Raw genomic sequence first — 12,500 nt, 5'->3', positions numbered from 1 at the left:
TAAGAAGACATGAAATTTCTTGAAGCATTTGGGAACACACTGAATTAACTGGAAAGTAGAGTCCCTGTTAGATTAGCTTGCTTGCAAATGCCGTTGTCCATGACCTGGCAGTTTTATGGCAAGCGGTTTTTAACATACCTTATGGCAAACAGCCTACACTGGGTAAACTTGAAAGCAGAGCTTACCATTGTGTGTGCATGCATGGCAAGCTGTTTTAACATTTAAATGTATTATTCGTAGGAGCAATGAGATATTGATAGTAAATTGAATATATAACAGTTCAATTTCATGTTCAAATTTGTTTTATCAGTAAAAAAGCCACAAGCATTTCGCGATGGAGCATACAGTGTGTAAAAATTGTATTTGGGGCTTTCTGCTACTGTATATGAGAGCTATCACTCTACTATTATTCCCAGTTAATAGTATCATGGGAATAGTATTCATGGGAAATATAATGTTCAGATATGCCTCACATTATTATAATGGCATTGTATAACAACCCTCATAGTAATAGGTATATTTTACATTTTTCAAATGTATTTATTTGTTGCTTTTGTTTTTCCTTCCAACTTGCTAAGGCCCCCCTGGCACCCCCTCGCGGTCCCCACTTTGAAGACCATTTTAATTTAAAAACAAAGTACCGATTCAGGCACCGTTTCGGTACCGGCACCGTTTTAAAAGTATCAATTTAGCACCGGTATCGGATAAAACCCAAACGATACCCAACCCTAATTTTCTAATGAAATGTGTGCTGTGTTCTCTGTGTGTGTGTGTGAGTGTGTATTTTCTAATGAAATGTGTGAGTGTGTATTTTGTAATGAAATGTGTGCTGTGTTCTCTGTGTGTGTGTGAGTGTGTATTTTCTAATGAAATGTGTGTTGTGTTCTCTGTGTGTGTGTGAGTGTGTATTTTCTAATGAAATGTGTGAGTGTGTATTTTCTAATGAAATGTGTGCTGTGTTCTCTCTGTGTGTGTGAGTGTGTATTTTCTAAGGAAATGTGTGTTGTGTTCTCTCTGTGTGTGTGAGTGTGTGTTTTCTAATACAAATGTGTGTTTGTGTGTGTGTGTGAGTGTGTATTTTCTAATGACATGTGTGTTGTGTTCTCTGTGCGTAGCTGGGGTCCTGGCTGGGCTTCACGCTGATGACCCAGTGTCTGCCTGTGGCCTTCTTCACCATAGTGGGCTTCATCCAGATGACCGTCTGGGCCAAGGGCAAGCACCGCAGCTACCTGAAGGAGTTCCCACACTACCCCTCCCTCCGCTCCCCCATCCTGCCCTTCGTCCTCTAGAGACGCACGCACACACACACACACACACACAGACACACACACACACACACACACACACACAGACACAGACACGCCCACAGACAGACAGATACACACACACACACACACACACAGACAGACAGACAGATACACACACACACACATGTAGTCCCTTTCCTCAGTGGACTGTACCAGTTCACCCACCCCCCCTACTGGACTGTACCACTTTTAGATAACACGCCATTCAACTGGACTGTACCACTTTTAGATAACACGCCATTCAACTGGACTGTACCACTTTTAGATAACACGCCATTCAACTGAACTGTACCATTTTTAGATAACATGCCATTCAACTGGACTGTACCATTTTTAGATAACATGCCATTCAACTGGACTGTACCATTCTGCAAGTGATTACATACCACCTCTACTGGTCGCTGCCAGTATAACTTCAGAACATCATTCAGCTGGACTGTGCCAGCATACAGCAACTTGGATCATTCATCAACTGGACTGAAAAAACCACCACACTGTATTAATAGTGAGTTATCATGCTCTATAACTGGATCGTAGAAATAGTACAAAATAAAATAATCGTATAACATAGCGTCCACCATCACCAAACATACAAATTGAATTGGTCCATCCAAACCTGTAGTACAGTATTTGTAGGAGGTTAGGACTTTATTTTAATACTTCTTCAGTCCACCATTATTCATTTTACCCATCATCCCTAGAACTGGACCAATCCACCCAATGCCCCTTGAACTGGACATCAGTCATCTCCATTGCCCTGCCCCAACATCCCTCACTTTGTCTGACTATTAAACCAGCCAAACAATCTTTAGTTTGCTCTATGACAAATTTACATTACTATAAACTAGTTTACATTAAAAGTATTTAACATCCTAGACAGACACCTTTGACAACTGAACAAACATGCTTGTAGCCATCTCCCTTTCCAGTCCCCCAAAACTGCTAGTCTCCTACCCCCCCCCCCCCCCCCTCCCCTCCCATTCCAAACTGAACACTGAACCTTACCACACAGGACTCATGCAGTTGTCTGATGCAATTGTGTGATCATGTGATTTGACCTGTGTCTGCTTCTTGCTTTGAATGATCCTGTTTTCTTCTAGGTCTTTGTTTTTGCTAATAGCTCCATGTGTCCAGGTTGTCCCAAAAAGCTCTCGCTAAAACCAGGATGTTTTGAATTGAAGTCAAAATGGAATCATATCTTCAACCTGGCAAATGTTCAGCGGCAAAAAAAAATTTTTGGTAGCTTTGACTGATGCTAGTGCTTATTTGAATTCTCAAATGTATGTCCATGCTACGTTCCTCAGGAGTTCAGTTATTGTCCAGTATTGACTGACTACAAATATTTGGAGTGCACTGGATTTTTTTTTTTTTTTTTTTTCAGAGATGTTTTTCAAAGACGTTAGTACAAACTTGATTTAGATGTATGGCTTTAAGCATCATGAGCTAGCATTGGTAGGGACTTTAGTGTGGCCTTGTTCAAAGCATGTTTTTTTTCTTTTTTTAAACAGTTGACGTAAATTTAACAAATCTTGGAAAATAAATCTTAATTTCAGTTACCCTTACATAAACATCGTAACACAATGTGACTTATTTTCTCGATTTGTGAAAAAACTAATTTATAAAAAAAAAACAAAAAAAAAAAAACAACTGTTTGTGTCATTCTGTACGATTTAATGTTTCACAGTTACTACTGTGCTGTACATTCTGACTTACTATTAGCTTTAAAGTTGTAGAGAATTTGCCCATCTGTGTGTGTCTCATTTCCAACCTTTGGTCAGGAGGTTGTGTGTGTGTTTGTTTATATAAGTGCTAGCCAACCCACCAGTCTCTACCATTCGGTCAACATTTCGGCTCAAAGACAAAAAGTCGGAAGTTAAGTCACACGGAGTGCAGATCTTTCTTATTTTTACTTTCACTGACACACACAGTGTTAGAAGCTCCCAGAAATGTTTATAATGCCTGACGAAGATCTATAAGATCGAAACGTTGCTATGAATGAAAGTTTCTGGGAGCGTCTACAACAGTGTGCAAGGTTCTTTTGATTTTTACCTTCAGTTTAGTTGATCTAGCACCTGTGAAGTTTGTTGGACGTGCATATCACACACTGCTTTTTCTCTGTGTCAGCGAAAAGGGGGAAAAAAAATCAATTCAAGAAATTAAATCCAGGGCTCATCATATAACTTTATTGTATAGAGCAGGTATGTACAGAGACTGAAGGGAAACGTGTGTGTGTGTATGTCTGGGTGCGTGTGTGTGTGCTGGAGAGGCGACATTATGCCGCCTGGGCTTCGATCCTCTTCTGCCTCAGACGGAGTCTCCTCTCGCGTTCGTACTCCTTCATCCTCATCACATAGCTACAGACACACAGAGAGAGAGAGAGTTAGAGATCAGCGTAACATTACCCTATTAAAACCAGGGTTTTAAGGGGGCGTCTACACGACGCAGGTTTTTGTGAAACCGTTGAGGTTTTGTTATCGGTTACGCCTTGCGTGTACACAACGCCAGCAGTTTAGGAGACTGTAACCGATTGTTTTTAGGGCTGTCAATCGATTAAAAAAATGAATCTAATTAATTACATACTCTGTGATTAATTAATCTAAATTAATCGCATATATAATTTTTGCTGTGAAAGTATTTTAAATATTTAAATTGAAATTAATCATTGAATAATCAGCATTAGTGACATTAAAGTTCAAAAACTATTTTATTATTATTTTCACTGTTCAAATAATTGGCATAATAATCTATGATATGACCTAATATGCTGAGGAAATAAATTCAAAGTGCTTCAAATTCAAATAAATTCAAAATAAAGTGCTTCGGGAAGAAGTTTTTTTTTCACATACAAGGCATTTCAGGCCACAGATATAACCTAGGGGACACAATGAAAATAAATTAACACTCCCCTCAATGTCAACACATATTTCTTTGCATTGATGTGCGACTATAGAGTTGATGAACTCCGGTGATATGCAAATTCCTTGCTGCAGACATTGCAGAGGACTTTATTTTCAACACAGGTCCAACATCAGGTTGTTTTTTAAAAGTAAATGTTCTGATTAATCTGCACAATTGTTTTTAATCAGTTATTTTTTCTCAAATTAATTAATCGAAATTAATCAGTTATTTTGACAGCCCTAATTACAGTGCATGAAAATGCACTGTACTGTTCTTCCTAGGCTTCTTCTTATTCTTCTAACGCGTTTAATGCAGCTTCAACCGTTTAACGTAGAAACTTCATTCAAACTATGTTACGTAGGTCTTACTTAGGACATGGGTGCTTTGTATTTTTCAGCTTTGTAACTTTTATACTTTTTAAACTATTAATTAAAAACTGTTCAAAATTTCCCCATAGACTTAACATGGGCTGATGACATCACAATAGAGCCGTTAAGCAATTCGAATCCTGTGGCAGGTGTTCGGGCCACCTGCATCAACTGCCATTCTCAGGCTTTAAGCATACAAACTGGCCCTATTAAGACTACACATCCTGTTCAACTGCTTCCTCTGCCAAAAACTGTTTCAAAATAAAAGTCCTCACTACAATATTTCACTGTTAAACAATTTAACCCTTTAAACTACTGAACTTTTTAACTGTTCAGCCATTGTAACTGTTACTTGTCATCAACTATGACTCCTACCCACTGTAGCTAGTTAGCTAAGTTAGCTAAGTCACATGGTTAGCATAGTTAGCATGCTAGCATGTTAACATGCTAGTTAGCGTTTTTAGCAAAACTGCTACAAATGACTAGCTAAGTTAACTAAGTCACATGGTTAGCATAGTTAGCATACTAGCATGTTAGCATGCTAGTTAGCATTTTTAGTAAAACTGCTAAAAATGATCAGCTAAGTTAGCTAAGTCACATGGTTAGCATAGTTACCATGTTAGCATGTTAGTTAGCATTTTTAGCAAAACTGTTAAAAGTGATTAGTTAAGTTAGCTAAGTCACGTGGTTAACATAGTTAGCATGCTAGCATGTTAGCATGCTAGTTAGCATTTTTAGCAAAACTGCTAAAAATGATTAGCTATGTTAGCTAAGTCACGTGGTTAGCATAGTTAACATGCTAGCATGTTAGCATGCTAGTTAGCATTTTTAGCAAAACTGCTAAAAATGATTAGCTAAGTTAGCTAAGTCACGTGGTTAGCATGATAGCATGTTAGTTAGCATTTTTAGCAAAACTGCTAAAAATGATTAGCTATGTTAGCTAAGTCACGTGGTTAGCATAGTTAACATGCTAGCATGTTAACATGCTAGTTAGCATTTTTAGCAAAACTGCTAAAAATGATTAGCTAAGTTAACTAAGTCACGTGGTTAGCATGATAGCATGTTAGTTAGCATTTTTAGCAAAACTGCTAAAAATGATTAGCTAAGTTAGCTAAGTAACATGGTTAACATTGTTAGCATGCTAACTTGTTAGCATTTTTAATAAAACTGCTAAAAATGATTAGCTAAGTTAGCTAAGTCACATGGTTAGCATAGTTAACATGCTAACATGCTAGTTAGCATAGTTAGCATAACTACTAAAAATGAAAACATTAGCTAAGTTAAGTAACTTGGTTAACATTATTATCTTTGATAACATAGTTAGCATAACTGCTAGCAAACATTAGAGCCATTCCAACTGTCAGTTATCGTCAATTATCTACCTAAATAATTTAACCATTTAAATTATCCACCTATTTAACCGTTCAATCATTCCAACAATATTAAACCTTATCTACCAAGCAAATCATTTAACTATATAAACTATCCACCTATTTAACTGTTCAGTCATTCCAACTATATTAAACCTCATCTACCTAGTTCAGTCATTCCAACTACATTAAACCTCATCTACCTAGCAAATAATTTAACCATATGAACTCATCATATTTTTGCATTTTCATGCACTGTATTTCCTTCAGGAAATGCTTTTCTAGTTGTTTTTACCGGCTTCTGAAGTGGGAATTTTTGAAACCGCCGGCTAACTTTCGCCGTGTAGACGCCTGTAGGTGCGAAGCAGGCAATTTTGACGACATAGCCCCACCTCTCAACTCAGCCACGGCACTCCACCTGACACGCTGCTTGTCAAAACAAACCAAACCATTTGTTTATCATATGAAAATGTTTTTTTCTTTCCCCTGTCATGATTTATGTGCACAATGTAGCCTATCAGCCTTTTGTGGCTAAGTTAGAAGCACACGTTAGCTTAACTCACAGTAGTTAAACATTTGCTTACTGCACGTTAATGTTTTCTCCAGTGGTGCTCAGACCTTAATGCAATGCAACGTAGGCTAAGCATTTGAAATTTCACATAGCATTAACAAACTGTTTCAACAATGTTTTCTTCTACGCAATTCACGCGAATTAAACGTGAAGCCTCTGCACGACCGGTGCCATCGACTGGTCTGGCATATGCACTACAGCACATTTAGCCGGTTACACCTCTGTGTGTGCACGCGAGTTTTTTCTTTACCGGTGTCGTTAAAGGTGTGAAAGCTGTAAGAGAAAATTCACCCAGCGGTTTCGTGTAGACGTACCCTTAATTAACACCCGCCAACCCGCCAAATGCGGGTTAAAATTCATTTTGCCGGGTGTTAATAAAAACTTACTAGCCAGTTTGGCTGGTGATGTATGGGCATTACATGCATGATACATAAGGCTCTGTTCTCGGTCATATATCCCCCTGGCAGTACTTCCTACATTTCCCATGACTACTGTGCCGTAATGCTACGTGATGACGTTTCATACGCCCATTGGCTGCGCGCAGTTTGCAGTGAAACCAGGGTGAGCGATAATGGAAACGAACGGAGCGTCTACCAGAAAGCACAAGGAATTAGAAGAACCAACGGAGCCAGAGCAGGGAGCACAGACTGAAAGAGGAGGGAGTTGGCCAGTAAAGTCAAGTAAAAAGTACATAACACATACAACACAAATACATAACGCGTTACGAAATATTAACGCAATTAACACATTGTGTTCATCTATTTCCTTTGTGGAGGGCTGATGTCATGTACAAGAGGCCGCAAAACCTGAAGCAGCAAGATTGTTTATTTTATTGACTATGGACTTGTGTTTCCCATAGAATTGAATTCTATTTGTGGTGGTAGGCTTGCAGAATTAACTTGAATGCAACAGTTTTTAACAAATTAGCACAGCGTGGTTATGATGCTAACCAGATTTAAGTACAATTTAGTACAACCTGGAAAAATCATTGCGTGGTGGTCAATGTTAATATTGTGGTGGGCCGCCACAAATAAGTCAATGTATGGGAAACACTCGACTTAGCTGAAGATGTAACGTGAGGAGCTCGTAGGTGAAAATTTTCAATTATAAAAAGTTGCCTGATCAGTGATCACCACCACCAGATGCATCACGCACTGTGCGTAGGGCACCGAGACAGAGGAGGGACCAACATTTAGCCAATAGTAGCTAGAGTTTAGATTCTCTGCCCGAGCCCGAATTTGACATTTTCAGCCACTATCCTCGGGCCGGGTCCTTGATCAAGCATTTTTTTTTTTTTTAATCATTAGCCTAGGCTACTTGGGTGGGGAGCTAAAGCTATGCCATAGTCGGACTCAGAAATATTATAGCCTATATTTATCAAATCAGGCCTAAGTAACAAGTGTATACAACGTTATACAAGTTAGGCTCAGAGTTACAAAATGTCATTTGTAATGTCATCTGCGCAACACGTGTCATGCGCAGCTTCTCCACTCGCACGCATCACACCGGGCCTGCTGTGCTGTAGGCCTATTGTGTAGCTTAAGTGCAACGTGAAGCTTGAAGATGTAAAGAAAAAAAAATGAAAACAGGAGAAATAACTTCGAGTAAGTTTGGAGAAAAGTCGGAGGTATGCATTTGTCAGGTATGCTTTGTTGCTGCATTAAGTGTGCACGATGTTCACCTATGACAGCAAAAAGACTTTAAGATGAACATGAAGCAGGCTTGCCATGACAGAAATATGATAATTTATATCTCCTTTTTATTAAACTATTTTAATTAAACTAAATGCGGCATTGGATGGGGCAGACTTGTAGGGGAAAGAAGAGGAATGAAGCAGGGGATGAGGATATCGACAGAGAAATAGAGAAATAGATAAATAGATAGATAGATAGAGATCCCAAACATGAAATTAAGTGTTTGCATATTCTGTGGTATGTATTCATGCCAACAATGTTAATAAAATGATCAAATGCATTCAGTGACACTCATCTCAAACTTATAATTCTCTTATTTTTACCGGGAAAAAAATGGCTAGTAGAAATTCTGATTGGCTAGTAACTTTACCAAAAGTTACCAGCCACATTGGCTGGTGATCAAAAAAGTTAATTTAGAACCCTGATTACAACTATTTGGGGCATTTGGTCATGAGTGGGGTTTTGCAATACCAACTAGTCTACCATCTTGTTTAGGTACTTATTGTGGCCTCAGGTAAAAGGAAAGAGAACCCCCCCCCCCCCCCCCAGTGGGGCTATAAAGCACTAGCAAGAACTAGACCCATTTATGCTAGCTCAAACCATGGCTTACAAAGATTTCTACACAGACATTTTACTTAACTTTCTGGTCTTTTGTATCTTTAAACGTCAAGCAGAATTGTTGCTTCACCAAAATCGTGACTCATTCACATTTTTGCCAGAACGCATCAGCAAGTATCAGCCAGGCTAATAAAGCACACAACCATCATTGCCTATAGAACCCAGCTTCACTATCAAACTCCTATGGGGTTAGCGCCTATAGAACCCAGCTTCACTATCAAACTCTTATGGGGTCATTGCCTATAGAACCCAACTTCGCTATCAAACCCTTATAGACTGCAACAAGTTCACAATATTCCTTCAACTCATATTGTGTGCTACAACCACAGCAAGCACACAGTAAGCAATAGGCCTATTCATATTTTGTTTGTCTCTCTGTCGATTTGTCTATTTCTCCTCTCTATTTGTCTATTGCTCCTTCTTATACAACAATAGGAACACAGAATGTAGAAGGGCATTTATTGTTCATGAGTTCAGTACTTTTCCCCTTCTTTTCCATTATGCTGTTGTGTTTGGCACTTCAGGGCCACCGTACTTTCCCCCTTCTTTGCCTACTTGTTTATGTCAGCAAGTGCCTAGAGTTGCTGTCCACTCTGCCTGACATAACATCCCTTTGCTGCAACTGACAGACAAGTTAAGACTGGTTCACTCAAGATGCTTCAGGTTGTGGTGTGTGTGTATGTGTGTGCGAGAGAGATGGGGCACACAGGTGTGTGTGTGTGTGTGTGTGGGGGGGGGTGTAGCTATTGTGATATGCTGCGCTGCATGCACACTGCACTTAATAAATAAAATAACATAAATTATCATTCTCTAGGATCCAGTTATTTCAGTCTTGTAAGATGCTTATGGTCTTAAGTCTCGATCGATGACGGGGGTGATAATACTTACTCCTGGTGCTCACAGTAGTCCCAGTCATGTCTCTCGTGCTTGCAGGCCAGGAAGTTGGGCCAGTTGTCCCTCTTGCACTTCATGAGTTTGATCAGGTGGTGCGCGCAGTAATCGCGCTGTTCTACCGGCAGCATCGCCAGGTTCATCTGCTCCCGCGTGGCAACCATTTCTTACCACAGACAACAAGGAACATTAAATATACAAACCATGAGTGGGACGCCCTCTGACTGTAGAATATGGTTTCTTATAATGTCTATGGGGACTCCGCTAAACAACCAAACAACTTTGACAAGATTTGGGAAAGACTCTTGAAAATTGGAGTGTTTTAACTACGTCAAGCTTTACTCAAAAGACCACAATCATTCAAGAATCTTTCCCAAATCTTGTCAAAGTTGTTTGGTGTAAGGAGGCCATACGTCTATGACAGTAACGACCAGCAGTTGCATGCTAACGTTTGTCGTCCTAGGCTGCAGAGTTCTGCTAACGTTAGCAAACAGATTAGACTGTGCATATTTGAGGCTGGAGCACGTTTAAGAACTGATGTTAAAACACATTAACGCTACCTGTCAAGTAATTTGTCATGCAAACAGGTTAACGTTAGCCCATCAGCAAACTGCAGTTTACTTTACTAAATCCGTCAAGTTCAACTTTTCTGGCTAACTTTACAAGTAGCATTAACCTTAAGTTAAAGACATTAAAGATGGTATAAAATGTGTAGGGTCAGATACAATTCAGTGTGCATCTTTTCATGGACGTATTTGATTTACGTACGTTAAATAGGTGTTTTTCAAATGGACTGTAACCAACATTAGCAGTTAACGTTCGCGTTATTGTTAGCTACAAACCTCTCTCTTCCCTGTCATCGAAGCCCTTCATTGGGTCCGATGTAAAGGGTTTCGCAGGATCAGGTGTTGTGTCCGACTGGGTGACATGACTCCGCACAAGATGAGACCCCATCGCGGCAGGAAGTTACCTTTCTTATTTTCAATCAATCTATCTTATAATGCCAGAAAAACACGAATACTTCACTAGCCCACCATTCGGTCACCTCCAAACGTTACTGCCAGGCTATTTCCGGTCTACAACGGAAGTAAACAGGACGGTAGGTACAACATGAAACACCCTCCCAGTCTCCAACGACTGCGAGGCATGGTCCATAGTTCCTATATCATATTCCTGTATTGTCAGTTCTTTAGTCTTTAGTCTATTATTCTATTGGCAAGATTTGTAATTATATAATTATATATATTGTAAAAAAAAAAAGATTTTAATTAGCTCCTTGTGTTGTTATTTTGTGCAGAGTAAAATGATTTAACTAGGCTACCTATGAGGTATTCTACTAGAGGCATTACATACATTTTCAACAAAATCTTGGTGGGTGGGGGGTGAGGAGTATTCTTATTCTTGAATCTGAACTTCATATGTAGGACATGGTAAATGAGAAACACCTAGTGCCATCTCAGGGTTGCCTGGTTAACACCAGACCACTTCTCAACTCTCAGGTTTGTCTGGGTTCTCCCAGACTAATAATTTAACTCTAAAAATGTAAGGCCTGGTAACCAACAAATCTGTTCTATATGTTAGAATGATTTCCTATAAACATATCAGAATTAGGATTTTTATTAGCATTTTAGATATGCTTTGTTTCACAAAAATGTATTTATTTTTTTCAGGAATATTTTAGTGTGACTCAGTCTGTCCTAAAATAAAATAATAAAATAAAGCAAAAAACAGTGTGAAATCATACAATTCAATGACAAAACTCAATCAAACCTCAATGACAGAATCAATGTTAAGTGTAAACTTTATTCTCAATGTTCTTTGAGTCAACCATTTAGGCATCCTGTCACAACACACATTTAACTCTCTCTGCACAGTTGAACATAGAGTCCATGGTTCTAATACACTTCAAGTCGAGCTTAAATACTTCTTTCTACCCCTTAGTTGGCTGTTTAGTACAGTATGTACGCTAAGGCTACATTTTTTTAAGGCCTCAACAAACATAAAGGAAAACAATCACTCCAGCTTCATCACACCATAAAACACCGCCACAACCTCCCCTTCTACAAACTTTACCAAAATAAATATATATATATATATTTTTTTAATTTACAATATATCCTTATCCAATTAAGACACACCGTTTTACTATAAAAGACTAGGTCAAGATTAAACAGAGGATAGAGGATACGTTTCCTCTTAATTGATGTAATTTTGTATGAATATGAACATGTATGTCAAACTCATTTATTTATGTGTTTGTGTATTTATGTTGCAGGGGTGGATGTCTATAGGGGGATATAGTGTGGCACGGATTAACTTTGACCTCAGTGGATAACTCTTACTGGTAGAGGTCGTCATCCCCGTCCTCTCTGTACAGTTCGCCAGAGTTACCCTGGCCTGACCCTTGACCTCCCCCTTGTTTGGAGCCCGAGGGAAACCTAAGGGAGGAAGTGACATCATAAAAGGTTCTGGTAAAATGTCTGTTAAACCATCATGAAGATTGAAATGACTAGTTTGGAACTGAATTGGAATTGTGTGTGAATTGGAGTGTGTGTGTGTGTGTGTGCGTGTGCGTGTGTGTGTGTGTGTGTGTGTGTGTGTGTGTGTGTGTGTATGTATGTATGTGAGTGTGTGTGTGTGTGAGTACCTGAAGTTTCCAAAGCCCCTGCTTTGCTGTAGCGTCTGGGCGAACATCTCGTACTTGCGGATGTCATTGTCGCTGACGGAGCGACGGGCGAAGCGCATGGCCTCCTCAAAGTGGTCCTTCCTGATCTCAGGCACCG

General features: G+C 39.3%; 3 protein-coding genes across 4 annotated transcripts in view; 1 reads left to right on the top strand and 2 right to left on the bottom strand.

Moving 5' to 3' along the window:
* The window catches only part of tecrb (trans-2,3-enoyl-CoA reductase b), a 19,279-nt gene extending 16,478 nt beyond the window's left edge, over positions 1-2,801 (top strand). For both annotated transcript variants that reach the window (XM_076286296.1, XM_076286287.1), the window contains one exon: positions 1,116-2,801. In XM_076286296.1, the coding sequence (XP_076142411.1) occupies positions 1,116-1,289 (174 nt within the window). In that variant the 3' untranslated portion in view covers positions 1,290-2,801. The remainder of the gene's footprint in view (positions 1-1,115) is intronic.
* A 667-nt stretch (positions 2,802-3,468) lies between these two features.
* Positions 3,469-10,787, bottom strand: ndufb7 (NADH:ubiquinone oxidoreductase subunit B7). Its single transcript, XM_076286308.1, has 3 exons — positions 10,560-10,787; positions 9,715-9,883; positions 3,469-3,661 (listed from the first exon to the last, which is right to left on the bottom strand). Exons 1-3 carry the CDS (start codon positions 10,669-10,671, stop codon positions 3,580-3,582), a joined length of 363 nt encoding a protein of 120 aa, XP_076142423.1. The 5' UTR covers positions 10,672-10,787; the 3' UTR covers positions 3,469-3,579.
* A 713-nt stretch (positions 10,788-11,500) lies between these two features.
* The window catches only part of LOC143124616 (transitional endoplasmic reticulum ATPase-like), a 21,323-nt gene continuing 20,323 nt past the window's right edge, over positions 11,501-12,500 (bottom strand). The window contains exons 17-18 of the mRNA XM_076286274.1: positions 12,365-12,500; positions 11,501-12,155 (exon numbers count right to left, since the gene is read on the bottom strand). The exon at positions 12,365-12,500 is cut by the window's right edge and continues 16 nt beyond it. Of these exons, the coding sequence (XP_076142389.1) occupies positions 12,056-12,155; positions 12,365-12,500 (236 nt within the window). The 3' untranslated portion in view covers positions 11,501-12,055. The remainder of the gene's footprint in view (positions 12,156-12,364) is intronic.

This window comes from Alosa pseudoharengus, unplaced genomic scaffold (assembly GCF_046254945.1).
Source record: "Alosa pseudoharengus isolate Yale_2024_CS ecotype anadromous, Long Island Sound unplaced genomic scaffold, YU_APseudo_1.1 YU_APseudo_1.1_scf_1, whole genome shotgun sequence".
NCBI classification, from domain to species: Eukaryota; Metazoa; Chordata; class Actinopteri; order Clupeiformes; family Clupeidae; genus Alosa; species Alosa pseudoharengus.
The sequence above is the reverse complement of the archived record's forward strand: the minus strand, read 5'-3'. Positions and strand labels throughout refer to the sequence as shown.